Genomic DNA, 24,330 nt, shown 5'->3' with positions numbered 1-24,330 from the left:
GTTTGACACACTTATCTGCATGTTTTGCCAGTGATGTTATAAAATGAAACATTTTCATAAATTTTTATTTAATTTATTTATTTTTTTGCTCTCTCCACAGAGTCCTGCTAAGGATTTACCCACTTCACCAAAACCACCCTACATGGACACATGACAAGCAGCAGCTAAGCGGAGGAACGTCACAATCCCGATAAACACAAACAGAAATTTAAGGCAACATACACCGATGCTATGGAAACAGTTACGGATGAATGACGAATTTACTTGTAATTTTTATTACTTTTTTTTAAAGGAAACAATTGAAAACATCTATTAGTAGGCATGATTTCATATAAAACAAAAACCAAACCCAAATGGAAAAAAAAAAGCAACCAAAAACGTGCTTCCTGTTATCTGTATCAGCATGAGTGACTGCTGCCGCATGGCCTGTCTTTAACTAAACATAATGAGGGGTAAAGGGGAGGGTCATATGGGTTGGAGGGGTCCAGATACTACTATGTGGCACAGGCATGCAACGTGGGGAACGATTATGCCCTTCTTCAAAGAGTAAACAGAGAGTTCTAGGCAACAGGATTCTCCCAGTCTTCCCCGCCATTCTCCTGCCGCAAAGATCACAAATGTGACCCTCAAAGTGCAGAAAAGCTGCAGTTGTTTCCCCTGGGTGTCAGTGTTGTACATATAGCTGTATGCACTACAATGCTCTTATGTGACTGTGTGTTACATGTGTGTTTTATGAGCAAAGATCCTTCGCAATGCCACTGATGCTGCTGTTTGGATTTGAGTATGTTGTCCCCGTTTGGTTTTTGGTTTTTGGTTTTTTGTTTGGTCTGAAAGTGTTATTTTTCTGTGTACTTTGACATCTCTGTGGGCACAAGACCATGCAAATGTGTCCCTCTGTCTGTTTTCAGCGTTCATATTTGTCTCTCCGTTTTAACTTTTTGACGCGACTGCAGAGGGGGGATATTTGGAGCTGGTTTGCCTTGTGGGGAGGGTGACACAGAGATATTGTGAGTGGATATTTATCTCCGCGTGCTGTTCAAAGATTTGTGTCCATCAGATATGGTCTGAGCAGCAGAAACCTCCCATTCTTGCCCTACCTCCACCTCTCAGTGTAGATGTAGCAGTCCTGCCCGTGTCCAGCAGGGGGCGGGACACCAACCTCAGTCACGTCCTGTCGATCTCATCTCAGTGCGTAACGCCCACCACACACGTGCAGCGTCTCACCGACAGTAGATGTCTCCAGATGAGGGTAGAGTAGCTGAATTGCCATTAATAATGTAGCACTGGTTTAACTGGGTTAGTGGTGAAGGGTCTGCTGCGTGGAGGCTGTGTCGAGCTTCGATTGATTGTCTCCTTAGGAGTTATTCCAAGTGTAGCAAAGGCAGTCAGTCACTAATCACTGTGATGAGAAACTGTAACACTGACCCGTAACTGTGAGCCTGAACCCTCCCAGAATGCACCTCTTCTTGCACGCCTTTTATTTGTCCGTTTTCATGAGCTGTACTTCTGAAGGAGCAATAACCGCTCACAGAAGGAGCAGGCTGTTTGTGTGAGCTCATGGGAAAATATGTTGAGTGACGACACACACGCACACACACACGCACACAGAGGGTTTGGGAATTAAAGTCCATGTTCTTCCATTGCTCAGAAATGATGTCACTCATTTTCTTCATGATTGTGCAAATACCAGAATGGCTCCATACTGTGTTTTTTTTTCTCATCATGGACTGAAGGTAACCTTGACAACATTCAAGCGCCCCTTGACGAAAATCTTTTGTACGTGTGTTTTAATTACTGTGTGTAATTTTAATATCATCCCTTCAGTCCTGGCTTTGAGGACGCTGAAGCTGTGACGATCTCACAGGACACAACGTCACTACTGGACAAACGGAGGCTCCCAGGTTTTAGTTCACAGGAGTTTTTTTAAAAGTTGATTTACCTCAACGAGTGTGCCATCTCACCTGACTATCAGAACAGTACAGTAAAACCTTATTTTAAATCTTGAATGCTTTATTATGAAAAATATAATATATATATATAAATGTCCCAGATCTGTTGCAATAATCACCCATCAATACGTGTGTGTTTAGTCTGGCTGCACAGCCAGAGCTGAATGTATGGTCTTGATATCCTGTAAGTCTTGTTATAAAGTAGTCACCTGTGTTGGATCTGTACTTTCTAAGTGAAGCTGTATTCTCTCTGTTGTTTCGAATCGATATCAGCTATTGATCATCGACATTTATCCTAAACATACTGTACATAAAAGTCATGAGGGATGAGTGATTTAGAGAGGGAAGGGTTTAAGAACTATTCATTTCTAGCAATCACACTTTGAGATGTCACGCAGCAGTAAAACAGTGTATCCCCCCCCCCCCCCTTCTTTATGTTACAGTTTGTTCAATAAGGGCTCATCATTCATTTATGCTTTGGTTGATTTTTGAAGCAGGAGCCACTTATGTTGATGTCAGGGTAGGGAGGGGGGTAAGGACGGGCGCCTGGGGTGGTTTTCGATGGCGTGCGGTGGCTCTGATGGTTCGGTGACAAGCATTCTTCCTCGACGCAGCCTCTTTTGATTTCTTCTTGCTCCAAACCCAAGACTGAGCCAGTTCTAAGGCTTGAACTCTGTTCAAACGAGGCGTCCATGGCAAGGAGGGATGGACGACCGGTCACATCTGGATAATCCAGCCTGCACTGAGGGACTACTGCTGAGAGGACGCCATGTATCAAGTTCATGCAAAAATATTAACTGTTGCAAAAACTAGAGAACATGTATATTCCTTTAGAATGGATTGAGAACATTTACGCAATAGCATATAACAAAATAATAAGGAATGCAAATGCACACATGCACAGAAAATGTTTTTAACATAAAAAGGCTATATATATGTGAAATATATGGAAAAATATATATATTTACTTAGAATGCTATGCACCCTTACTTGTCAAATGGGATCCCAGTTATGTTATGGATGTACTTTTAGCATCATGCAGCTGTAGCTACCAAGAGACTGTTGAGTTCTGGGTGAAGCTTGCGACCTGGGGATAAAAATATGGATCTCGTGGGTATTTTAACTTTTTGGTTTGTTCTTTTTTATTGTTGTTATGGAGAGCCAAACATGAATTAAGAAGAAAAAAAAACATAAATGTAAAATCCTTTTAATCCAAAGGAATCCAAGGACATCTACTGACAATTTACTCTGTACACCAGCTCAACATTTACAAAATTAATAAAGAAATGAAATGGCTTTGTGTCGTGTGTGTGTGTGTGTGTGTGTGTGTTGTGTGTGTGTGTGTGCGTGCGTGTGTGTGTGCTTTCATTGTATGTAACAGAAATGCATTTATTTTTGAATGTGTGTTACATAAAATAGACAAAACAGATTTTAGCTCACCGTCCATTCAATAATGTATGGAACATGTACTTGTTTTATGTCTTTAAACTATGAGTAGTAGTGGGATTTTTGTAAAATCCAGCTCAGACTGTTTATCATTTGCACAGCTGTGTTTCACCTGTACAGACATTTTATAGCAGTAGGTGGCAGGATGGTTGCGTTTGTCTGTTTGCGTCAATTTTGCACTGCAGCGTGTCTGCATGTGGCGTGGAAGTGGAGGAACCTGTGTGTAGGTGTCCATAACAAAGAATTATTTAAGTTTTTGAAAACCATCTTTCTTTATTCTTCCACTTTTGAAATTGAGGTATTAATTAAACCGATACCAGCCATAGGGACATTTAAAAAAAAAGTGTGGCGTGGCCTTTGTTGCTTTATCAACCCACGACTCCTTATTTTAAATGATTTAGTTGCACCAGCAAATCCAGGACTGTTGCAGCTGAAAGATGTCCTCTGACAACCTGAAGACCACGGCAAAGGCCATCCCGACTATCCACGAGGCGGTACACACGCCCGCAGACTACTCTGCGACCCCCGGGGAGACTCTGTTCAGTACGACACCAGGTGGTAAGAGTGATTTTATCTTTTATACACTTATTAACTTCCATGTTGTGGAATGGGAATGAACAGCTTCAATACATCACTCAGGGAAACATCGCGAGATTTCTGTCAAACGCTGTTACCGTTTGCTATCTTGGCTCAAGCTAACCGCTAACGCTAGCAGGTGGACACATTGCGCATTTTCGGCTTAGAAACAGGAATAGGTCGAGGATTCGAGTGGTGGACTTCCTCATTATGGTTGAATTGTTTAAGTTGTAAATGTGAGCCACTCCGGTTTTAATTGGGTTTTTAATTCACTGGTGATGGAACATTAGTGACATCTATCGTCCGCTGCTAGCACCGACGCTGCTGCTGCAGCTGTGATTGATTGCTTCTGAAGTGACGTTTAAGGAAACTCTTAAAGTATTGTGCATTAAAATTCACATCATTGCCCCTTGTTTCTTTCTGTTTTTTTTTTTTACGATTACTAAATCGTGCATGTACGAAGCTATGAAGAGCTTTGTTGTTGTTGTTGTTGTTGTGTTGGCTATTGTTTAAACATCTTACATTAACCCACCTATCCACACACAAGGTACCAGGATCATCTACGACCGAAAGTTCCTGCTGGACTGTCGTGGTTCTCCATTAGCCAGGACTCCTCTGCATTACCTGCCCACCATCCCAGGGGTGACCAGTCCGTGCTCCAGCACTGAGAAGGCTCAGAACGGAGAAGCTCTGAACAACATCGGGGTACCTGAAGGCAGCATGACTGGTGGTGAGACGCTCATGTTGAGAGGAAAATCCATTTCCTGATATTACATTCTATATTTGTCTTATCCTCATTAGTCCTGAGTTACCGTAAATTATTGGTATTTTATGTATTTGATGCTGATGTTTTTATCTTCAGGCGAAGAATCGCAGTTTGAATTGGACGTCTAAGCGTTAGTGAGTGTGAAGAGAAGATGCGTCCCGGGCGCTTCAACATTTCTCATCGTCCATTTCACAAGGATGTAGGTTCATCAAAAGTATCAGTGTTGAGGATGTTGCGGCTCTAGGTTTTATGGGGGGGGGCAGAACAAATATTCAGTAATGACTTTAGTTTGAAATCTTCGACTGAATGGTGGTGAAATGTGCTCTGATTAATAAAAAAAAATCAACTGAAAAAAACTCAAAAACCAACAAAACGTCATCCACAACATTTGCGAGCAGATGTTCAGGTCAGCCGTTGTGTATTTTAAACTGATCAAGATTTGTAAATTTTTCCTCAATATGTTGTTTATCTGATTTTGGAACTAAATCAACCATCTGGATAGTTTTTTTTCCCATGTACTTCTACCTCCCCCGAACCTCCTGATTCACTGAAGTCAGTGGAATTCCTCGCTGTTCCCTGATAACCTCAGTGAGTGGACAATATAAAGGAAGGTCAATAAACAGCAGGAAGACTCCCTCATGTCAGCCTGATTCCGATGTGTGTTCGGAGTTTGATCTGAACTCCCACCAGCTGCCAGAGTGCTTCTCTCTAATGTTTACCGGCAAAAACATAAAGTAAATCTCTGCTGGCGATGACCCGAGGTTGACGTTCCTTGGTCCCCAGGAGGGCTGTACGGAGTCTTGACCATCAAATCTGATAACATCAAGCAGAGACGTTCCACCAGTACACTCACACACTCACTCACTGTGGTAACTGGATGCAAACACATCAGGTGGGTCCAGGTTCCAGGGGAGTTCTGCTGGTCTGGTCTCGACTGCAAGTGTGGATTGAACAGTTTCGCTGATGGATTCCAGTCCGCCCTGTCTTTCCTCCGCAGTAGCGTCCAGACAGCGACTCCCTCCACTCCTGCCCTCTGTTTGTTTGAGGTCCAAACTCTCCTTGTCACCTTTGCTTCCTGACAACCCCCCCCTCATGTAAACAAATGCTACTGCCCCCCCCTCCCTACATCCTTCCCTGCCGTTTCAGTTCCACTGAGCGTGTGGTTTTGATCAGAATCAACAAAAAGGAAAAAAGGAACCAGGTCAAATGGGACACTAATGACCTCTGATGATGTGGAATAGACCCGTACAGTTGTGTATTGGGTTTGGGGGGGGGGGGGGGGTGACTGAGTCAAATACACTAAGATGTTCTTGGTTTTATCATGTTCATCTTCCTAACACTCCACTTGTTCCCTGCCAGGTCACAGTGATGGTGAGACCGGTGAAGATGGGTGAGAGGCAGGAACACACACACACACACACACACACACACACACACACACACACACAGGATCAATTTTGAGACTTTAACTGAAAATGTTCAACATAAACTATGATTCCAACATCTTTTTTGCTCATTTGATTTTATTTAATGTGTGTGTATATATATAATATAGAACATAATAGATAATACTGGGGAAATGAATCATGTCAAAATAAAATGTTTAATATATATTTTTCACATTATGTACAAATATACAGCATAATGTATAAATATTTAACATTAAAAAAGGGTTTTCTCTTAGCAAAGATATATACTATCATACAGCACCCAGTATGGATGAAATTTATTCAAGCTTAAGTTATATTCTCTCACGTGCAGTTTATTATTTGAATAATAGTAAAAATAGTTGACGTTTTTTTGATAGCCGTGTTGCTGGCGATGCCTTCACTGACAGCCACACTCCTCCACTATCATGTCCTCGTGGTGCCGCAGGGTCAAATCGTCACTCTCGAAGTACAGCATGGACAGCGGGCTGAGACGCGTTGGGACACATGACGGGCAAGACACTCTGTGTGGGTGGTGATGTCGCAGGAGACTCTGAAAACAGAACAACACGTGAATAAAGCAGCGGCGCCACCGCTGATCTGAGGGTGTCCGGATCAGCTTACCTGCATGTACGCGTGGTTGCTGGGATTGAAGGACTCGTCCAGCGGCGTCGGACACTCCCCCTCGCACCGATAAGCGTTAAAGCGCTTGGGGTGAATAATCCAGGCGTCCCAGCCGATGTGGTCAAAGTCCACCCACATGTCCACCCTGCGACAAAGCGTCCTCTGGACGGGCTCTTCTTCTGCCGCTGCTGTTGCCACGGGTGACGCTTCCTCTGCTTCAGCCCCCCTCAGCCTCTCCATCTTGTTCCGTTTGTGGCGACGACCTTGACTGTCGTGATGCACGCCGCCCGCGGTGACGTACTTGGAGTTTTCCACGGTGTGTAAGAGGCTGTACGCTGCTTTACCTTCCTGGGGCTCGTTGTGTTTGGAGAAGATGACCATCACGACCCGGTTCGTGGTAGGATGGTGGAGTCTTTGTCTCTTGAGGAAGGAGCTGCTGTCTTCAGCACCACTCCCCTGGTCCACATCGGACTCTCCTGAGTCCTCCTGGCCGGCCACTCTTTCACCCTGGTACAGCCAGTACTTTAACAGAGCAGTCACGTTAAAGACCTTCCAGGAGGACTTGGAGCTGCTGGCTGACGTGCTAAAGCTCCCCAGGAACAGGCGCCCGTCCTGGCACGGTGTGTTCGGCTCACAGCTCTCCTTCCTGGAGTGGTATAAATCCACAGTGGTGCTTTTGGAGCTGGATAGAGCCGGCAGCCTGATCCGAATTTCTGCACGCTGGACGAGCTCGCTGGTAGAGACGGACGACATGTCAAATGTGACCGTCCACCGTTCGCCCACTTGATAGCAGCCTAGAGATGAGACAAAACGTTCAACAAATGAGATCACATTTGCAACATGAGGACTCTGACCAAGCCAGATCCCTGGACAAATGTGAAAACACTGGTGTGGGAGGTCGAACGGGACAGGATGTGTATTGAACCCCCCCTGGTGCAAGGACGTCTGAGGGCTAACATACACACCCTGTCACATAAAACACAGAAAGCCTTTAAAGCCGAATAAGCATTTTGACACTTGCAGGGCTGTAAAGAGAGAGCGTCTGATAACACAGATAATGCACCAAGCGGAGTGTCTGGAGATCGCTGAGCAGAAATGCTTCATATGAACAGATAATAACGGTTTACTCACCTCCAGCTGTGAGGCTGAGCACCGCGTCCGAACCCTGCAGCAACTCGTCATCAAGGCCACCGGCAGCGTCCGAAGACCAGTCAGCCACCCTGAATGATCGGTACAGCTGCATCATGTACAGCGGGTATCTGCTGCGATTCACCGGGACGTTTCTGGACAGCGAACTGACCCCGAGGCCTGAGCGATGTCTGTGCTCCACCGTGCTGAAAACCGATGCAGGCGAGCAAAGGAGAAGCGTGCAGAAAACTCTCAGGATGCTGCCTTCCATTGGGACTGAGGGAGCAGAGATCTCCTTCCTTCAGCTGGTAGAATGATGCTGTGTGCAGTCAGAGCCCCGGCCAGGCCTCTTTTATAGTGGACAGCTGCCCTTTGATGACCCCCTGACTACTGAAGGCATCTGAACAGCCCCTCTGATCATCCGAGCACATCACAGGGGCAGGGGGAAAAAAGAAAATGTTTATCCAAGGTCATTGTCCCTTCTAAAGACCCGCCTTTTGGAAGTGTAAAAATCCACTAACAGCCCAAACTTGACACAAAACACGACCTAAATATTTTTAAAAAATAGATTTATTTGTTTTAAAAAGGACAACGCATCCAATACTCACTTTGCGAATGTGAGGAAAGTGTAAAGAAACATACATGTAATAATATTGTTTTAAATAATGTTAGAGAGAATCCAAAAGAACATCAGTGTATCAGGACATTAAACACACATGTATTTACACAAACAATTTCTAAACTCTAAAAGCACAATAGTAAACTGTAAATTGTAACATTAAGGTCTATTTAGAAGTAACACACATTAAACTGGGTGCTACTTCACTGCGGTGATGTATAGACTGTAAAATAGATTTGATTTTAATGACAGAAGAACCATCTGTTCCCACTTCTGATCTTCATTTATAAAGAACTGAAGAAGTTCTTCACCTGGAAAAAAGAACAATAAAAATGAGGAGGGCTTGAGCATAGAGGGCGCCCCTCTGTGGCCGTCCCCGGTATCGCAGCTCGTAGGTGTGGCTGCAGTTGTAAATACCTTTGATATAAACTGCTCCTGCACCACTGGGTCACTCTGAAACTCCGCACTGGCATCCAGCTCTAACACGGGAATGTTTTTTAATTTGTCAAAGTGTATCCTGAAAAGAGAGAGTGAACTCTAGATGACAGTATCGACATCAGGTTCCCATTCACACACGCTGCTGTCATCTGATCACAGCTGCGTGACAGAAAACACCCACTAATCGCTTTTTTTTCCCCCTTCAAAACAACACATTAGGGGTGTCGCTGCCTAATTACACAGAAGATCCTATTAACACAACACTCACTCGGTGCTCTTCTCTACGAGCCACCTCTCGTGTTGAACATGCAGCATTTCCAGATAGTCCAGTTTCACTCCCTCTTCTTCCGCCCGTCCTCGGTGCTGCAGGCGCTTCAGACACGTCTGAAGGTCCAGACAATTGTCAGGTTTAGCACAGTGGAGACTATTCCTTTTTATTATTTCATTAGCATGGCTCATTTTATTTACCTCTGGTGGGGCTCTCAGGTAGATGATGCCCTCCAGCTCCACCCGGGGTCCGAACTCTTCCACCAGGAGGGAGTGCCAGTCCTGGTAGATGGCCCACTCTATCGCACTAATACAGCCCAGCTCAAACATGTTCAAGGCAAAGATGTATCTGATAGGACACGGTACATTTCAGGTTTAAAAAAACATATTCACCTACACTGGCCTTGTCCCAGTCACTATTGGGGACATTTTCTCTGTTAAAAAGCACCATCTTATCCAGGGGTCACTGACCTGTCGCTGTAAACAGAGCGCTCATAAACCTGGACAGCAGTTCCGACTGAGGTGAGCAGGTGAGCAGGAGGCGGCTGCAGCTGCGTCCTCATTCGGCTCATACAGGAATAGGTCTGGAACGTGTACGACCAGCGCGCAGGGTCCTGGTACATCATCTGCAGCAGGTTACTGACTGTGGTCTGAGGGGATCCCTGCGAGTCCTGCCAAAGAAACCGGTGGAGATTAAGATTAAGATGTACTTTATTCATCCCAGTGAGGAAATTGAATGTTTTGATGGTCAGGTTGGACTTCTGTGACTGCTGATGAACCTTTGAGTTCGCCGTCTGGATGTTCTGCCACATGCTCACTGGTTCTGTCATCACCTCCCAGTCTGGACAGGCCGACTGAAGGAGTCTGGCAAAGGTCGATTTCCCAACAGCTGTATTCGAGCAGACAAAAATCACATCCGCACTGATAACACTACTAATAACACTAAAACTATAAATCCTCTACTTACCAATGTTACCCTCAATGGAAACTCGTTTTATTTGGCCAGCAGTTTCTCGGGCACGACCGGAAAAACTTTGCTTCCCTGTTTTATTAGCCATAATATTTAGCCTGATTGTTCTCTTTCCACCTTTCAGGATGCTAGCGGTGCTGGACCCAAGTCTCCTGACCTGTACGACGCACGTCTGTGTATTTAGTGTAGTGACAAGGTTGAACAGTGCACATCGGTACATTCTTTCAAAGGGCAGCTCAAACAATTCTCTAGATGTCACGAGTTCTTTTTCATGTTACCTAGGGTGCGTCACGTGGTTACCTCTCGTCTCCGAGATGCTAACTCTTTCTAGCCTGGGTTGTTTTTCAACATGTGCCGTTCTTGTCACGCATAAATGTTCCAGTAAATATATCGATTGATGGGTAGTTTAAGCGTTCGAGTTCCTCAACTGTCAAAATCCATTTTAAAATATCGCAAGATAAAGGTATTACAAAAGTACGTCAAATCGCACTATTAAAACTTCTTCCGGGTCAGGTGTCCCTTTATTCCTTCAGAATAAAAGCCCCTTGTATATGACAATAACTCCAATCAAACTAACAATGTTTAATCTTTATTATAAATGACATTAGATATTACACCGTGAAAGCGTTTGTGTCAAAATGTGTTAAAAAATTAAACACTTGCAATAGCACTTCCATCCCTAAATTACAAATGACTATGATGTCTGATATCCCATTTAAAAGATTTACTTACAGACATAAATCTCCCCATTTGCTGATCTGTTTTACAACATTAACATTCGTAAACCTTGATAATGCCACCAATTTATATAAAACAAAAACTAACTGCAACTAAACCTTTGTAAAGAGATCACTTCACAAAAACACCATCAAGCTGATTCAGTGCTGTGTACAATGAATGACTATCAAATTAAGTTGAAATATGCATGAAGAAGCATGTTCAGCTGTCCTAAATAATGCCCGTATTCCTGATTTAAAACTGATTCAGAAGCAAATTCATTAAAATCATTATGCAGGTGTCTCTGATTTAAGCGTAATTGTCAGTTTAAAGTGGGAGCATGTAGAGGAACCCAATAAACAAAAATAAAAGTAATGTCATTGATATAATGTCATCAATCAGTAACTTTTGTTTTGGATGGTGATCTTTTGAGCCTTCTTAATCTTGAAGTCACTGGCACCTGAAGGAAACCAAAGCAAAATGAGATCTTCCAACAGAAAATATAAAGCGAGACGTGTGCAACGAGAGCCCACCCTCAGTGAGTGCGTTGCCATTAGATGAGAGGCTCCAGTATCTGCGGTCGCTCTGCCTGGCCTGCTCTCCGTTCACCACACTCAAAAAAGGCCCCCACAGGCTGGACTCGGTTTCAAACCTGTAAAGCAGCATTAGACCCGAGATGGAAATGTTCCAAAACAAAGAACAGGCCTGTAAAATGCACAGATTTGCATCATAAGCACTCACGTGAAGCCATCCGTTTTGTCTCTGAGTATACCGAGGGCCTCCAACAGGGTGCTGCCCTTTGGCACATCCACATAATAAGGAACAATTTTATTGGTGAATGTCACAACCTCCACTGTTAGGTTCACTGTGGTCTCCGTGTCTAATTCCACCACAGGGTCTTTGGGCTCCAGCACCAGAGAGTCTGCACAAAGACCCGCACCATTACAATGAGACAAACTGACATTGCCCACAATGACCACAAGAGGGAGGTATAACTCAGCCACATACCATCCTCAGACAAACACTGCTTGTGTTTAACGGTCAGGTAGGACTTCTTGTTGAGAGCTGGTAGAACCTGAGACATGGCCATCGGGTTGTGATACACGTTGCATCTGACACTTGTCCTCATTGCTTCCAATGCAGGAGTGTACTCTGTTTCAGGGCTTCCCATCGCCAATAAGGCCTGCAACACATCACACAAGTGGACTTCAGCGTGCAGGGTTTTCTTCAAGGAGGTTTAAGCAGTAAGAAAAAAAAAACTCAGCAGAAAGAAGGAAATAGATGCTCACTTGAACCGCTAGACCTGTGCTGAATTCATTGCCAATGTGACCACCAGACTTTCTAGAGGCCAAGAGCTTCTGCTTGATCTTGGCGAGAGCCGCGTTGAGCCCGGTGACGCTGTGGACGTGAAATCCAGCGTTCTTCACACACTGGAGGGCCATGCCTGCCATGGCATAAGTGTCTGCAGAGACAAAGGAAAGAGCACATTAGAGGACATTAGAAGGCCTGGTACAACTGCCACTAATGTCCTTTTTATGCAGGACATCAACATATAATAATATTTATCATGAAGACCAGTAACTATACGACTGACCTGAACTATACGACTCTTCTAATACGTTATTCTGACTGCACAAAAAAACTGTCTGTTTATTTCATTTGATCCCTCCTGCGAGTATATTCCAGCCTTTTAAGATCAAAGCTGAGATACGAGCAGGTTTCGCCCACCGACACTCTCGGAGTCTCCGTGCCTGAAGTCCTCGTGTTGTGCAGCGTGAATGAGCTTGTTGGTGACATGGTTGTTGACCCGGACGCTGCTCACGCATAGCGCGAGGACTCCCAGAGAGTACTGGTAGTAGTTGGTCAAAGGGCCAGCGCTGTCTGTACGGATGAAGAAGCAAATAAACCATTCCAGCATATGAAAAACCACTTTTTAAATCAACTTTGAGCTCATCTGGAAGCACATTGTGACTCAGGAGGCTGGACATCTTCGAGGCGGCTGCCTGAAACAGAACTCACAAGCCATGTGATCTTTCTCCTGTTCCATCTGCTGCTTCAGGTGCATCAGCAGAGTCTCGATCCTCCCCTGCACGGAGAAGCTGACCGTGCTGAGGTCAAAGCAGGAGGACTTCAGAGCCAGGGTGTACAGGGCCAAGAGCCCCGTCACAGCCTGGCTGTTGGAGAGAGAGCTGAGGAGGACCAGAGAGAAGTTAATGACGGAATAGTTGGAACTCCCGCCACACAACCACAGAACCAGTTTAAGCACCTTTGGAGGTCGTTGTGTAACTTGGTTTTCAGGCTGTTTAAGTGATTGTTCTCCATGGCCAGATTATGGTGGCTGGAAAGCCGCAACGCCAGGTGGACACTGGGATTAGGACGACCTCCCTGCGTCTCCAGCGAAGACAGGAGCCTTCGATTGAGTGACAGGAGGAGTTTGTGGTGGTCTACTTCGGTGTCTGGTGGGAAATATTGATAGAAAAGTTATCAGAGGGATGCTAAACTTTTAAAAACGTCTTTCTTGTATTACACCAGCGAGGACCACAGAAAGTTGATGTTTATGGGTGGAAAAAGTATTGCAATGCTCAATAAAGTGAGTGTTGAAATGAACTGTGAAGCAATGTGTGGACAATTTTAAAGTACACGATTGCAAAATCAGTAAATGTCCACAGGAGAGTCGATCTGTTTGTTTTCTGGATTTAAATCAATCAAGACACTCGATCTTTTACGATGTCTTTTACTGATATCGATTGACGAATGCTAATATATTCCCAAAATAAACTTACCGCATTCTTTAGCAGAGACGAAAGCCAGCGAACTTATTATGACTAAAAGCAGCATTGTAGAAAAATCTGCTGAGCAAGACAGAATTAGACGTCAGTCGCAAAATGAGACGTAAAAATGTCGAAATACAGAGATCGGCGGGTCATTTAACGACTATGATCCTTAAAACATACATGTAATATTTGGCGTGAAAGCATATTAATCTACTGTCAAAATAAAACGGACCTGCAGAGCGGCGTCAGTGCGTAAAGAGAACTGACGCAGGCGGAGACAGCAGGTTCTGGGCTTCACCGTCACATGACTCGTCGTTTGAGAAGAAAACAGGAAATACTGCCTCTTCAGACCAAACGCGTTAGGAAAGATGACGATTTAAGGAAAAGTACTTAAAATACTTTCGAATTCCTCGAACACGCATGAGAAACGTATTATTCTTAATGCATAACGCGACATAAAAAATAACTTAACTTTGGTAATAACCATTGACTCATTAGGTTAGTGATATTAAAACATTCACAAAAACCGTAGAAGAATCTTGTTTTGTCTCCCACCGAACAACAGTGCAAAAGTTTTAAAACAAACGCGGCATGTGCCGACTCTGCTGTGAACTACGTTTCCCAAGATCCATTTCGCGCCGCTCGTCTATTTCTAGAACATTAACGATTCTTCGGTCAGAATAGCTGACTTGCTAACGCCATCGTTACCGTCTAAGTAGCCGATTCCTGAAGGGAACCGTTCCCGTCTGCAGAGATGGTTTAGGTTGGTGACACTCGAACATGAGGGTCGCCTTGCTGGGTACAAATGAGAACAAGAACAGCAGTTCAGGGAAACATTAGCGAGCAAGCAAAGAGCCAAGAAGCGGAGTAGCTGCGCAGGTCTGTCTGTTATGAGCTTAATTCAGTTATGCTGTCTTAATGGACCATTTTATTCATACCATGATTACCTTATCGATATTCATGTTGACGTTAGCAGTGCCGTGTTAACACTTTTAACATACTTGCAACTTCTGCGCCATAATCATTCAATGGCTGCACGATCTCATTTGATTGCTCCCCATTTCCTTCTTCCATATCAGACCTGCTTGCACCTTGTCGGCCTCTCTCGGATCATTTCATCGACTGGACCACTATGCACCAATCTGCTCATACAAGCAGTGGCGTGGGATGTTTGCCAGCCATGTTCTCATTTTCAGGCCCCAGCGGCTTTCCACAATTTGATTTCGGAGCTCCACGCATGTCAGACGACCTGCAAAAATCACAAATGTCCAACAGGTATGTTGCAAATACTTTGGGATTGCGGTATAAAGACAAGAATTGCGGTGATGTTGAATTGTTGTGTGCAGCAGCTGGGAGACCCGGTGTCTACGGAAGAACAAGCGGAGAGCTGATGATGAGTAAGTGACCTGATCCAAGCAAAGGTCCTCAGAAAATACATGAATTATGCAAATATAACTGTTTAAAATAATAAATAAATAAATCTTTTCCACAGAGCATGCAGTGCCAAAAAGAGGAGGCTAACGATGGAGGCAGAAGTGGACTTTACAGACAACTCGTGTAGTAACCCTCGTTTTGACTGGCCTTCAGCAAGTGGTTGCCTTCCTCCACTGTTGGCTTCACAGCAGGACAACCCTGGACCTTTATTACCTGTAGGTTTATCTAAAACCCCGAATTTACTGCAGCCCCTCTGTGGTCTGCCCCAGCCTGAGATGGACAGCTCCTGCATGGAGATAGAAGCAGCTCAGAGGAAACTTCAGGAGATCGAAGACAGGTATGAAAGCCCGAGTGATATATTCTGGTATCTTCCTTAGAATCATCAGTAGTAAGTGAAGGTAAATAAAGCCCATACAAGCCTGTTAGTGCTCAAACTCCAGGAACCATATGCAACAGAAACAGCGACATCTGGTGGCAGACCGAAGGGGTGATAAATGACAACTGGAGCCCAGTGTGGGCACTAGATGTGTGTAACTAGCACTCATAAGTACATGCAGTGAGTCCTGTTTGCAATCCAGTGAGAAAGACACTGTTTAATTGTCTGATGAACCTGCTGTTATGTACCCGGAAGCTTTGCTCTGTGGAACATTTGATAGCTTCAGAATTGCACGTATTCGATAACATAACGCACGTGCTGCTGTGTTACTTGTATGTTGTTACTACGTGTATTTTATATTTCTTGAAGTGAATACTGTGGTATTCATGTATCACAGAATTACGTTGGAGGATGACGATGAGGATGAAGATTTAGGTGTTGAGCCGGCACCGAAGCGACCAGTGCTGGTGATTCTGGACAGTCTGAAGGAGGGTCTGCAGCGGGGCATCACGGACATATTACCACACACAGTAGCTCAGTCCGTGTAGGTCATCCTCTTCTTCTTGGTTGAACTAATAAAACATCCTCCTGCTGGGTTTCCCCCATTAAAATTCTTTTGTGTTGTATTCCCAGGAGCCATTCCTGCATGGAGTTGGTGTTGTGGCGCCCACCGGATGAGCTGTTCTCCCGGAAGCAAAAGAACCCGGCACAGAAACTACGTAAACAACAGACAGCAGTGTCTCAGCAACCCCTGACTCCCTGTTCGTCTCCTGACCATCAGGGCCCCTCCAGCCCTCCTGCTGACGCTCACTCTTGCCTGTACAGCTTCCCTGCCACCCGCAGCTCCGGAGAGGAGGACATGGAAATGTAAAACCGGAGCCGCACAGGTCCAAGACTGCACATGTAGATCAAGAGAAGGATTTAAAATCACTTGGTCGGGTGTTTGATTGACATGAATGTTGTTTTGGTCGGAGTCAGGATCTCACAGACGTGAAGTTGGCTGAGCCTTATTCACACAAATGAACATTAAAAAGAGGATTTTGCCAGGATAAATTCCATTGATTTCCAAGGTGGTGAGAAACCTTCCTTGGTTTTGTAAATATGACATTGCTGCCTGTTAAATATCAATGTTCAGCACCTGGGTGTTGTATAGTTCCCTTTGCAGCGTTCCGTCTCCGAGCAACCGTCAGCATGTGTTAAGAGTTCTGTGCGTTCGCTTTTGCTTCATCTACACCGTTGCTCTTTACTACGCATTGCAGATCATTTTTCTACCTATGCATTATTTTCCAAGTGGGTTTCAATGAGCAGTGTTTAAATTGAGTTTTTTGTACTGTGTTTTTGGTCACATTTTCATAAGAATAAAACTACAGCGATATATTAGGTGTTAATACTTCAATAAATTCTTGCCCATGTTAAAGAATCTGCATCCTGGGTTTGTGCAAAAATACTTTTTTCTAGTTCAATGAACACTGGTGAGCCGTGGGATTCATCTCTGTAACAAATACTGATGAAAAAAAAGTTTAATTGGTGCCAATGGCATTTTTATTAATAATACGTCAGCACTGTGGGAGGTGGATTCCTGATCCTAAACCAAGCAATTTGGTTACTTAAAACTAATCCAGAATAAAGAAACACAGTGGCTGAAAGGATCAGTGGTATTCAACAGAAGTCAGAAGAGTGATTCTGAAACTTAGACGGGGTCAACGGGGACTCTGACCTTTCCTCCGTTCTCACATGATCTCCAGCCAACTGTCAGGTCGGATCAGTGAACTTGATCGAAACGTCGAGCCATAAAATTTGATTTAAACATGAGTGTCATGCACATTGTCACTGTGACCTGCTGCCACGCACCATATTTGTCTATCTTGTCCTCATATAACTGTAAATGACTCATTTATGTGGCTACAAAAACGACCTGAACTGCCTGAAAATCAGCTTCTCATGCAGAAACTCCCGAGCAAAGTTCCGTGTTCTTAACTTGGGGCTGTCCTGACTGATCGGGGCTGTGAATCCCAGCGGGTCCTCGTCCTTTGGTCACCTACAGAAAAAAACAGCAGGATCAGGAAGACAAGCACTGAATATTTAACAGTTAATAACATCAAATGGAAAAAGCACAATTCCTGCCTACATAAACTTTGAACGTATTGGTTAATAACTGTGATTACACTAATTGAATGAAAGTTAATTATCCAGCTATTATCAATGTACTCGCTGTTGCAGGATCAGCTCCTGATAAATGGGAGGAGACTGCGGTTGCAGACGACGAGCTCCAGCCGAAGGCCTGGTTTTCTACGCGTAGCTGCTTGACTTTGTCCTGGAGGTAACGCAGGAGCTTGAGCGAAGCCACATCGGAGGAGCAGGAGGACGCAGTGAGAGGAGGAGCGGAGGAGCAAACTGTGGCCTGGTGGAGAGATTAAAAATAATGTAAATGACCTAGTTGTGCATTGTATAGAATGCGTACAAGTGGTTTATGTTTCAGGCCACAGTGTGTTCTACCATCTGGTCTTTATCCTGTCCAGACATCATCTTCTCATCAGGTTCTGATGTTTTTCTGGAAAGCATAAAAAGCTGTATTTGAAATGTTGTTTGTTATAATTTAATGTTATAATATGTTACTTTAAGGGTGTACAGGCATAGTTAAGGGTCTATCTATAACAGGGCTGCTGAAACCCAGTCTTTGAGGGCCAATCCAACTGGGTCTTCTGACCCGCCAGCTAACCAACTTTTCCTCCTGGGTTCCAACTTGCCTTGGTGAAAGCTGTGTTGCTGCCTGGGAGGACAGAAAACCTGGTTGGACTGTGGCCTTTACGTACTGGGTTTCTACACCTCTGATTTCTAATATGCACTGACGCTGCTGTAAGTTCCGGTGAGGTCATGCACATCATGCTGATCAGCTCGTCAGCTAGTTGTACAGACTCTGAAAGTGGTTACCTGCCTCTTAACAACTTTGTCTTGCACCTGTGGGACAGCAAATATTGGAGAAAAATCTTTATTTATAAACGCGAGTGTCTATTTTAATGATGCGACACAAAGCTTAAATCCTGGAAAATCAACGCTTGGTGACATTGACGTTCTTTGTGGAGCAGATACCTCTCCAACTCAGCCGTCAGCTCCTCCTCAAACCTGAACGCCAGGCGAGCTGCAGTCTGAGCCTTCCACTGAGCCATTCTCCTCTGGACCTGCCGGAGCTCCACGTCTTTGGCCTGCAGCTGTTTGCGAAGAGAGGCTGCTGCTCCTCCTTCAGCTCCTCCATCACTTAAATGAGCCCATTTCAAGCTGCTTAATTCCTCTATGTGCTCCTGCAGAGCCAGGATGGGTTATTAGAGAGCGCTGTATGTGACACGCAGTACAGGGAGTTCATACCTGGATGAGGCGCTCCTTCACAGACTTCAAGGCCCGGTCTCTCTCTGTCCTCAGATGCTTCACCTGGAGCCTCACTTCTTGTTCCTGAAAAATGAATGTTTGGATTGAGCGTGTTGTATTTGGAATCCTGGGATTGTGCCCAGGATACTGTATAATATAATAACATACCATCCGTATTCTCAGACACTCTGAGGCTTGTTTCTGAGACTCAAGCTGACGCTGCAGATGACCCAGCACGTTCTTCAGCTCCTCTCTGAGTATTCTCAGGTTTGCAAGTGCTTCCGGTACTGTAGAACTGCAAAGGTCAAAGGTCAGAGGTAGGAGGAAACCGTACACACGGCATCATCGTGCACAGTCAGCAAATAAACTACCCGACAGGCAACTGCACAGAGCTGCGTTCCTCTGCACCCCGATCCAATAAGGCATGCAGGTTCTGGTACTCTGCCTGCAGATCCCGGGCCCACTGCTGGATCTGCTGCTCCAGCCCAGCGTTAATTTGGTTGCAGCTGCCCTCTTGTTCTTCTAGCATCCTCCGGAGGCGCTCTGTCTCTTTCTGTGCCACTTCCAGCTGCAGCACCACCTTCTGTGTTTCCTGCCACCACAAACGGGGGTCAGCTTTACTACAACGCCGAGCCCCCAATCTGGCCTACAAAGGATTCACTTCTGAACCTGAGTCACGTCTTTCTGCAACCTCTGGTACTTGGCCTCGTGCTCCTCTTTCAGTGTTTGGCAAACGGCCGCCAGCAAGGACTCCTGCTCCCTCTGCCGAGCACAGCTGTCGCGCTTCATCTCCTGCACTCTCTTCAAAGGCATAATGTCAGTCACCCAAAGTTTACTGCTCTAGATTTTTCGGTGATGTCCCCCGTGAGCGGCCTTACTGTTTTCAACTCCGCCACTTCCTGTTGCAGGGCGAGTGCTCCACTCCTCTCGCGCTGAATCTCACTCCTCATGTTTCCCAGTCTTTTTCTGAACTCTTCTTCCAGTATCCCACAATGCAACTGCACAGCTTCCACTTTTTCCGCCTCGCACGTCCTCCGCTCCTCCTCTATTGCCTCCTTCACCTGAAGAGAAACATTAGAAGGTCTCCTGCTGCTGTGCTGTGTATAACGGTGGACACTACACAGGAGATAATCTCTACATGTTGGGAGGCTCCTGCCAGCAGCTCCGCTTCACGTCTCTTTGCCTCCTGTTTCTGCTGCTCCAGAGAATCTCTGAGCTTTGTTGTCTCTTCTTCTTTTTGCTGCCACATCAGGAGAGGACCACAACTAACATGAAGACTACATGAGAGCTAAAACTTGCATGTAAGTCGCTCTGTTTCTCGACTCACCACCATTCTCTGGGTTTGCTCCTGTGCATCTTTCACTACACAGCTGTGCTGACTTTTCAGCAGTTGTAGCGCCCCCCTCAGGCCGTCTCTTTCTGCGTGCAGAGCTCGTTGCTGCTCCTGGAACTCTAAGAGCTGCAGCTCCTTCTGGGCCAGTGTCCTCTCCAGAGTGTCCTTCTTCATGGTGCATTCTCCCAGTTCACCCTGCAGCTTGTTTACAAGAATCTCTGCTGCCTGATGAAGGAGAGAAAGACCCACAGATTGTTTTCTTTTCATTTTAACAGTTAATTGTACAAGACAAAGAGGTGTCACCTCAATCTTTTCCTTGTCCTGCTTTTGTTTCTCCTCCAAACAGGCACACCTGCTCCTCAGCAAACCCTCAGAGTCTGTGACAATCTGAAGGTGCTCACAGGTCTCCTCCAGCTTCTGCTCCGAGATCAAACAGATATTATTCATCCCAGTCTGCGTAGCGTCACCACACATCGGACTAAACACACACACAAATACAGCTTCACTGCACTACATAGTCTAAAATATCCACTCATGCGCTTCTGTAAGGGATTTCTTCAAAATAGAAAACAATTACTTCCATTAGAAAAAACCCATTTGATGTAATGTAAAGGTCTTCGAGTTGCTGTTTTACTGCCCACAAATGTTTTAATGACATGATCGTATTGTGTTTTGATTACACTTCCAAATAGAAATACAGTACGTCTTGCATGGACTCGAGCTTCTCTCTGGAACGACGCTGCTCGGCAAAAAGATCTGTTTTGGCACAGTCCAGCTGTCTGTCCATCTCCTCCCTCTCCAGCACTGACATGACCACACTGTGCTGTGTGGGAAGAGAGAAAACGTAACATCCAAAGTGCTCCAGGATGGCACCGTCTTCTTTTACAGGTCTTACCTCCGAAATAGACGATTCCCTCTGCCTCTGCAGCTCGTGCTGCCGGCATCTACACATGGATTTCAAACAGGCTTCCAACTTGTATAATGAGTGAGACTTGTGTTTTCTACTACTAGAGTCCTACCTGCTCTCTTTCAGAACAAACTCCAGAGAGTTTTTCTCCTTCCCCATCGCGGCTTTCTCTGCAGCCAGTCGTGCTAATTCTTGCAAAGCATGCTGGGATAGAAAACATAAACTTTCAAGATTAATGTGTGTTATCATCAGTGAAACTCTGGTACAAGAGCTGCTTTACCTTTCTTCTCTTTTGAAGTTCAGAGAGGGAGAGCTCAGCATGTTTTATCTGAATCTTTTTGGACTTCAGCGTCTCCTCTTCTTTCTTGCACTTCTAATCAGACAAATATCCCAATTATATTAGTTATACAGCTGACATCAACAACATGAAATAATTAAAGTCATTCTTACTTGCTGGAGCGCCACCAGGTTATTTTTCATCTTGAACCAATCAGACTGCATCTTTTCCACTGTCTTGTCAGGCCTGGAGACATCCACACAGAAAAAGGTAAATATTAACACTACTTGAAAAGTCAATAGAATAATAGGTGCTGGTTTACCTGCAGGTTTCTCTCTTGCTGCACTGACCTCTGATCCGTCCGTTTCCAAAAGATCCCCAACCTTTTTCAGAAGAGAAAGTCAAAATCTGCAATATTTAATGCAAGGTTTGCTATTGCAGAATATGGGGCGACACCAGGTTAGACACCTAACTGCCCTGGACAGTGTAGTTGCCCCTTTCCCCCCCATAAAATTTTGTGATGAATACATCAGGAAACTATCAAGGCAGTATTAGGACATTTTTTCTTTTACACAAAACAACATTTATGGCATTTTCTTACAAATCTTTTATTACTGTTAACACAAAGAAGGGTTTTCCTATTGTGTGCCTCACCTGACAGGGTTGGAGCCTCATTTTCATCCTGATTGATTGTATCACAGTGGTTCTGGTTCAGGTAATGATCCCTGACCTGATCAGACTCAAGGAGAGAGCGCCACCCTGAGAGGGTCACGCAATATTAACACTTTTCATTAACACTCCCTTCATTTCCATAGCTCATTTGACTTAGAAAAATGCTCTCACCGGACTGCCCGTTGATATACTGCCTGACTTGCACTGTGCAAACTGAGTCCAACTCACTGTCAATGGACACAGAGTCAAAACTCTGCATAGGTACTCCTATAAAACACGCAAACAAACCAAAACAAGCAACGTACAATGGTGAATTGGCCTCACTGTGCAGGCAGATGCTGTGAAGTTACCTGCTAAAGTCTTGATCTTTGAAGAGAGCTTGTTCTGCTGCAGGCTTTCATTTCCCATTACGGCTTCGGTGTTGCAGCACACTGCAAGAAAAAAGAAAAGAAAAAAGATGTTGCCGCAGCTCATGCTTATTCATTTAGGATCAGAACAAGGTTTCTCTCCACACCATGATGCTTCTGGCAATACTGAGGATCCTCTTTAGTTCTAGTGCTTTTCCCAGATGCCGTTGCTCCTTTTCCACCAACACTGAGGAGATTCTGCCTCTTTTCTTTATGGCGCTCTTGGTCAGTCTTTTGTTGCTGCAGTTTATCCTCCAGCAATGTTACATCAACCATCTCATCCCGGAACCGTCCGAGAAAGTCCTCGGTGCAGATGCTTTCTGAGGGCGGCTGGGATTCTACGGTTATTTGTGCACCATCACACGCATCTCCAAGCAGCCTCTTGAGCCTCCAGACGACCTGCTCCCTCTGACTCTCGCGCTCCTCCTGGTGTCTTGTCCCTGTGTCTGACGTCTTTTCAGGTCCTTCAGTTACAGGATCATCTCGAGGAAAGCAGAGAGAATGATTTTGTGCAAGAACGTTTCCAGACGGCTCACAATAGGTTAGTGTACTGTGCTGAAATGATACACATTTGACTTTTTGTCATTTCACACTAAAGTAATGTGACACGTGTTAAATATTGCTAATAATAAACTGGATATATAGAGATGGATATATATTACCTGATGTATTTTCTCTCTTTGGCGTAGGCATCAAATCAAGAAAAGACAAGGGAGTGTCATTTATCTGACTTGTACTTCCGAGACCCGTATCTTTGCTCAGAAATGAATTCCACCTCAGAGAAGCTGGAAGTCAACAACACAGACTAAAGACAAACTAACAACGTTGGTGTTAAACAGTTGATATTGTGCAGATTGTTACCCAAATCGCTACAGTCGGACGCTTTAGGAAATCCCTTTGGTTTCTGGAGCTGTGCACATTAAATACATTTACAGCTCAAATGTAAATAAAATATTTACAAATATCAATGCATGAATACAGACAAACACCAACCTGCAGCTGAGCTACACAAGCATCAATGCCACGGAGGACAGAGGGGGCTGGTTTGACTGGTGGACGTCCTGGTAGAAAAAGGCTCCTGGTGTCACTTAGATCTGCGAAACAGACAAAAAAGAGTGCGTGAAAATTCTCTTAGAAAGTAAATGAATGGACACCATGTTGCAGATCTGATGTATATGAAAGCCCAGACCAGAGTAGAGCAGCTCTTCTGTGTCCTTCCGGGTCCCGTCGTGGTCTCGGTCAGCCATGTCCTGTCTGAGAATAATCAACACAACATCCCCCCAGGCTGGCCAACAGTCATGGATGGGTTGCGTTACCCCGTTGTCATGGAAACCAGGAAGGTCGAGTATGCCAGCAAATCAAACTAGCTTCTACTTTTAAGGGGGGCCATCAATTCCAGCAGGTTCGCTGTTCCATCACACAAACTGTCTATTTTTAAAACCCCGTGTTATTTCTGTCAGGTAACCAGAACACATGTCAGCATTCGTTTGTTGAATAACAATGTTTCCCATGTGTAGGTCGCCCAGAAGCACTTTAGTCAGATAAAACTTCGCCATAACTATCACACTACCCGACAAAAATTAAAATGTCTCAACTCTATTTAAGAAACGTAACATATAAACGCAACTTACGTGCAGAAACCAACGTAGACGTCTGAACTCTTCCGCGCTGACGCTCACGCGGCGGTTCAAACTGAGGGGTGATTGACAGGAGGCGGGCCTGTTGGTTGCCCTGGCAACGCCAAACAGTTCGCGAGCGGGACGATCAGCGCTCAAAGGTGCCGGAGACAGTTATTATTAGTCGTCGTAATATCCAGTCCGGTGAAGCATCATTTCTTTATAACGTGCTTGAGTTTAGATC

The 24,330-nt window shown here is 44.8% G+C and overlaps 7 protein-coding genes across 21 annotated transcripts in view; 3 read left to right on the top strand and 4 right to left on the bottom strand.

The window, feature by feature from the left end:
- The window catches only part of ank1a (ankyrin 1, erythrocytic a), a 55,859-nt gene extending 52,614 nt beyond the window's left edge, over nt 1–3,245 (top strand). The window contains exon 45 of the mRNA XM_057032681.1: nt 101–3,245. The gene's annotated coding sequence lies outside the window, so the exon portion shown is untranslated. The remainder of the gene's footprint in view (nt 1–100) is intronic.
- A 278-nt stretch (nt 3,246–3,523) lies between these two features.
- On the top strand, nt 3,524–6,240 carry LOC130525652 (eukaryotic translation initiation factor 4E-binding protein 1-like). 4 transcript variants are annotated; one of them, XR_008950525.1, is made up of 5 exons: nt 3,524–3,618; nt 3,797–3,953; nt 4,519–4,701; nt 4,834–4,936; nt 6,097–6,240. XR_008950525.1 is itself a non-coding variant. In XM_057032680.1 (3 exons), exons 1-3 carry the CDS (start codon nt 3,833–3,835, stop codon nt 4,863–4,865), a joined length of 336 nt encoding a protein of 111 aa, XP_056888660.1. In that variant the 5' UTR covers nt 3,524–3,832; the 3' UTR covers nt 4,866–5,376. The 4 variants fall into 4 exon arrangements, 1 of the variants encoding a protein (XP_056888660.1); XR_008950524.1 differs by having other exon boundaries at nt 3,524–3,693; XR_008950526.1 differs by having other exon boundaries at nt 3,524–3,950.
- Nucleotides 6,241–6,321: 81 nt separating this feature from the next.
- On the bottom strand, nt 6,322–8,210 carry spaw (southpaw). Its single transcript, XM_057032621.1, has 3 exons — nt 7,920–8,210; nt 6,789–7,582; nt 6,322–6,717 (listed from the first exon to the last, which is right to left on the bottom strand). Exons 1-3 carry the CDS (start codon nt 8,185–8,187, stop codon nt 6,565–6,567), a joined length of 1,215 nt encoding a protein of 404 aa, XP_056888601.1. The 5' UTR covers nt 8,188–8,210; the 3' UTR covers nt 6,322–6,564.
- A 258-nt stretch (nt 8,211–8,468) lies between these two features.
- Nucleotides 8,469–10,706, bottom strand: dguok (deoxyguanosine kinase). Of its 3 annotated transcripts, XM_057032644.1 has the most exons (8): nt 10,489–10,695; nt 10,208–10,382; nt 10,020–10,129; nt 9,712–9,911; nt 9,442–9,589; nt 9,242–9,357; nt 8,953–9,052; nt 8,469–8,846 (listed from the first exon to the last, which is right to left on the bottom strand). In XM_057032644.1, the coding sequence occupies exons 2-8, from the start codon at nt 10,296–10,298 to the stop codon at nt 8,820–8,822; spliced, it is 792 nt and encodes a 263-aa protein (XP_056888624.1). In that variant the 5' UTR covers nt 10,299–10,382; nt 10,489–10,695; the 3' UTR covers nt 8,469–8,819. The 3 variants fall into 3 exon arrangements, with proteins under 3 accessions (XP_056888624.1, XP_056888622.1, XP_056888625.1); XM_057032642.1 differs by having other exon boundaries at nt 10,208–10,706; XM_057032645.1 differs by lacking the exons at nt 10,020–10,129; nt 10,208–10,382; nt 10,489–10,695 and adding an exon at nt 10,000–10,010.
- A 77-nt stretch (nt 10,707–10,783) lies between these two features.
- On the bottom strand, nt 10,784–14,045 carry tcn2 (transcobalamin II). 2 transcript variants are annotated; one of them, XM_057032619.1, is made up of 10 exons: nt 13,934–14,045; nt 13,711–13,776; nt 13,194–13,383; nt 12,947–13,116; nt 12,656–12,808; nt 12,217–12,389; nt 11,936–12,110; nt 11,669–11,849; nt 11,461–11,579; nt 10,784–11,387 (listed from the first exon to the last, which is right to left on the bottom strand). In XM_057032619.1, the coding sequence occupies exons 2-10, from the start codon at nt 13,763–13,765 to the stop codon at nt 11,326–11,328; spliced, it is 1,278 nt and encodes a 425-aa protein (XP_056888599.1). In that variant the 5' UTR covers nt 13,766–13,776; nt 13,934–14,045; the 3' UTR covers nt 10,784–11,325. The 2 variants fall into 2 exon arrangements, with proteins under 2 accessions (XP_056888599.1, XP_056888598.1); XM_057032618.1 differs by having other exon boundaries at nt 13,711–14,005.
- Nucleotides 14,046–14,315: 270 nt separating this feature from the next.
- Nucleotides 14,316–16,931, top strand: ccdc117 (coiled-coil domain containing 117). Of its 3 annotated transcripts, none has more exons than XM_057032650.1 (6): nt 14,316–14,580; nt 14,781–14,976; nt 15,051–15,098; nt 15,194–15,472; nt 15,909–16,055; nt 16,145–16,931. In XM_057032650.1, exons 2-6 carry the CDS (start codon nt 14,834–14,836, stop codon nt 16,380–16,382), a joined length of 855 nt encoding a protein of 284 aa, XP_056888630.1. In that variant the 5' UTR covers nt 14,316–14,580; nt 14,781–14,833; the 3' UTR covers nt 16,383–16,931. The 3 variants fall into 3 exon arrangements, with proteins under 3 accessions (XP_056888630.1, XP_056888629.1, XP_056888627.1); XM_057032649.1 differs by having other exon boundaries at nt 14,323–14,464; nt 15,048–15,098; XM_057032647.1 differs by having other exon boundaries at nt 14,325–14,580; nt 15,048–15,098.
- A 99-nt stretch (nt 16,932–17,030) lies between these two features.
- On the bottom strand, nt 17,031–24,177 carry si:ch211-102c2.8 (trichohyalin). 7 transcript variants are annotated; one of them, XM_057032490.1, is made up of 28 exons: nt 24,102–24,163; nt 23,660–23,923; nt 23,464–23,564; nt 23,332–23,380; nt 23,133–23,255; nt 22,578–22,952; nt 22,414–22,494; nt 22,235–22,330; nt 22,046–22,150; nt 21,714–21,774; nt 21,565–21,637; nt 21,395–21,487; nt 21,227–21,318; nt 21,103–21,151; nt 20,911–21,030; nt 20,511–20,624; nt 20,202–20,432; nt 20,013–20,114; nt 19,753–19,935; nt 19,544–19,675; nt 19,246–19,466; nt 19,043–19,169; nt 18,875–18,958; nt 18,602–18,810; nt 18,443–18,469; nt 18,008–18,062; nt 17,720–17,912; nt 17,031–17,549 (listed from the first exon to the last, which is right to left on the bottom strand). In XM_057032490.1, exons 2-28 carry the CDS (start codon nt 23,715–23,717, stop codon nt 17,485–17,487), a joined length of 3,219 nt encoding a protein of 1,072 aa, XP_056888470.1. In that variant the 5' UTR covers nt 23,718–23,923; nt 24,102–24,163; the 3' UTR covers nt 17,031–17,484. The 7 variants fall into 7 exon arrangements, with proteins under 7 accessions (XP_056888470.1, XP_056888471.1, XP_056888472.1 ...); XM_057032491.1 differs by having other exon boundaries at nt 23,660–23,755; nt 24,102–24,154; XM_057032492.1 differs by having other exon boundaries at nt 20,205–20,432; nt 23,660–24,177.
- Nucleotides 24,178–24,330: the final 153 nt, after the last annotated feature.

The sequence above is a fragment of the Takifugu flavidus genome, chromosome 5 (genome assembly GCF_003711565.1).
Source record: "Takifugu flavidus isolate HTHZ2018 chromosome 5, ASM371156v2, whole genome shotgun sequence".
In the NCBI taxonomy this organism is placed as follows: domain Eukaryota; kingdom Metazoa; phylum Chordata; class Actinopteri; order Tetraodontiformes; family Tetraodontidae; genus Takifugu; species Takifugu flavidus.
Note: the sequence above shows the minus strand (reverse complement) of the source record. Positions and strands in the feature narration are given on the sequence as shown.

Excerpts from the sequence above, each read along its gene's own strand:
- ccdc117 (XM_057032649.1), top strand. The coding sequence starts at position 14,834 with ATGCACCAATCTGCTCATACAAGCAGTGGCGTGGGATGTTTGCCAGCC. Across the intron at positions 15,099-15,193 it reads AAGCGGAGAGCTGATGATGA|AGCATGCAGTGCCAAAAAGA; the intron begins GTAAGTGACCTG and ends TCTTTTCCACAG. Across the intron at positions 16,056-16,144 it reads CACACAGTAGCTCAGTCCGT|GAGCCATTCCTGCATGGAGT; the intron begins GTAGGTCATCCT and ends TTGTATTCCCAG.
- dguok (XM_057032642.1), bottom strand. The coding sequence starts at position 10,430 with ATGTACCGATGTGCACTGTTCAACCTTGTCACTACACTAAATACACAG. Across the intron at positions 9,912-10,019 it reads TCCAGACGGCGAACTCAAAG|GACTCGCAGGGATCCCCTCA; the intron begins GTTCATCAGCAG and ends TTTCTTTGGCAG. Across the intron at positions 8,847-8,952 it reads AGGAGCAGTTTATATCAAAG|GTGAAGAACTTCTTCAGTTC; the intron begins GTATTTACAACT and ends TCTTTTTTCCAG.
- spaw (XM_057032621.1), bottom strand. The coding sequence starts at position 8,187 with ATGGAAGGCAGCATCCTGAGAGTTTTCTGCACGCTTCTCCTTTGCTCG. Across the intron at positions 7,583-7,919 it reads GCTCAGCCTCACAGCTGGAG|GCTGCTATCAAGTGGGCGAA; the intron begins GTGAGTAAACCG and ends TCTCATCTCTAG. Across the intron at positions 6,718-6,788 it reads GCAACCACGCGTACATGCAG|AGTCTCCTGCGACATCACCA; the intron begins GTAAGCTGATCC and ends TTCTGTTTTCAG.
- si:ch211-102c2.8 (XM_057032489.1), bottom strand. The coding sequence starts at position 23,717 with ATGGCTGACCGAGACCACGACGGGACCCGGAAGGACACAGAAGAGCTG. Across the intron at positions 22,495-22,577 it reads GTATTGCCAGAAGCATCATG|TGTGCTGCAACACCGAAGCC; the intron begins GTGTGGAGAGAA and ends TTTTTCTTGCAG. Across the intron at positions 21,775-22,045 it reads TGAGGCTCCAACCCTGTCAG|GTTGGGGATCTTTTGGAAAC; the intron begins GTGAGGCACACA and ends CTTCTGAAAAAG.
- tcn2 (XM_057032619.1), bottom strand. The coding sequence starts at position 13,765 with ATGCTGCTTTTAGTCATAATAAGTTCGCTGGCTTTCGTCTCTGCTAAA. Across the intron at positions 12,390-12,655 it reads CGGAGACTCCGAGAGTGTCG|ACACTTATGCCATGGCAGGC; the intron begins GTGGGCGAAACC and ends TTGTCTCTGCAG. Across the intron at positions 11,850-11,935 it reads GCAGTGTTTGTCTGAGGATG|ACTCTCTGGTGCTGGAGCCC; the intron begins GTATGTGGCTGA and ends GTCTTTGTGCAG.
- LOC130525652 (XM_057032680.1), top strand. The coding sequence starts at position 3,833 with ATGTCCTCTGACAACCTGAAGACCACGGCAAAGGCCATCCCGACTATC. Across the intron at positions 3,954-4,518 it reads GTTCAGTACGACACCAGGTG|GTACCAGGATCATCTACGAC; the intron begins GTAAGAGTGATT and ends TCCACACACAAG. Across the intron at positions 4,702-4,833 it reads TGAAGGCAGCATGACTGGTG|GCGAAGAATCGCAGTTTGAA; the intron begins GTGAGACGCTCA and ends TTTTATCTTCAG.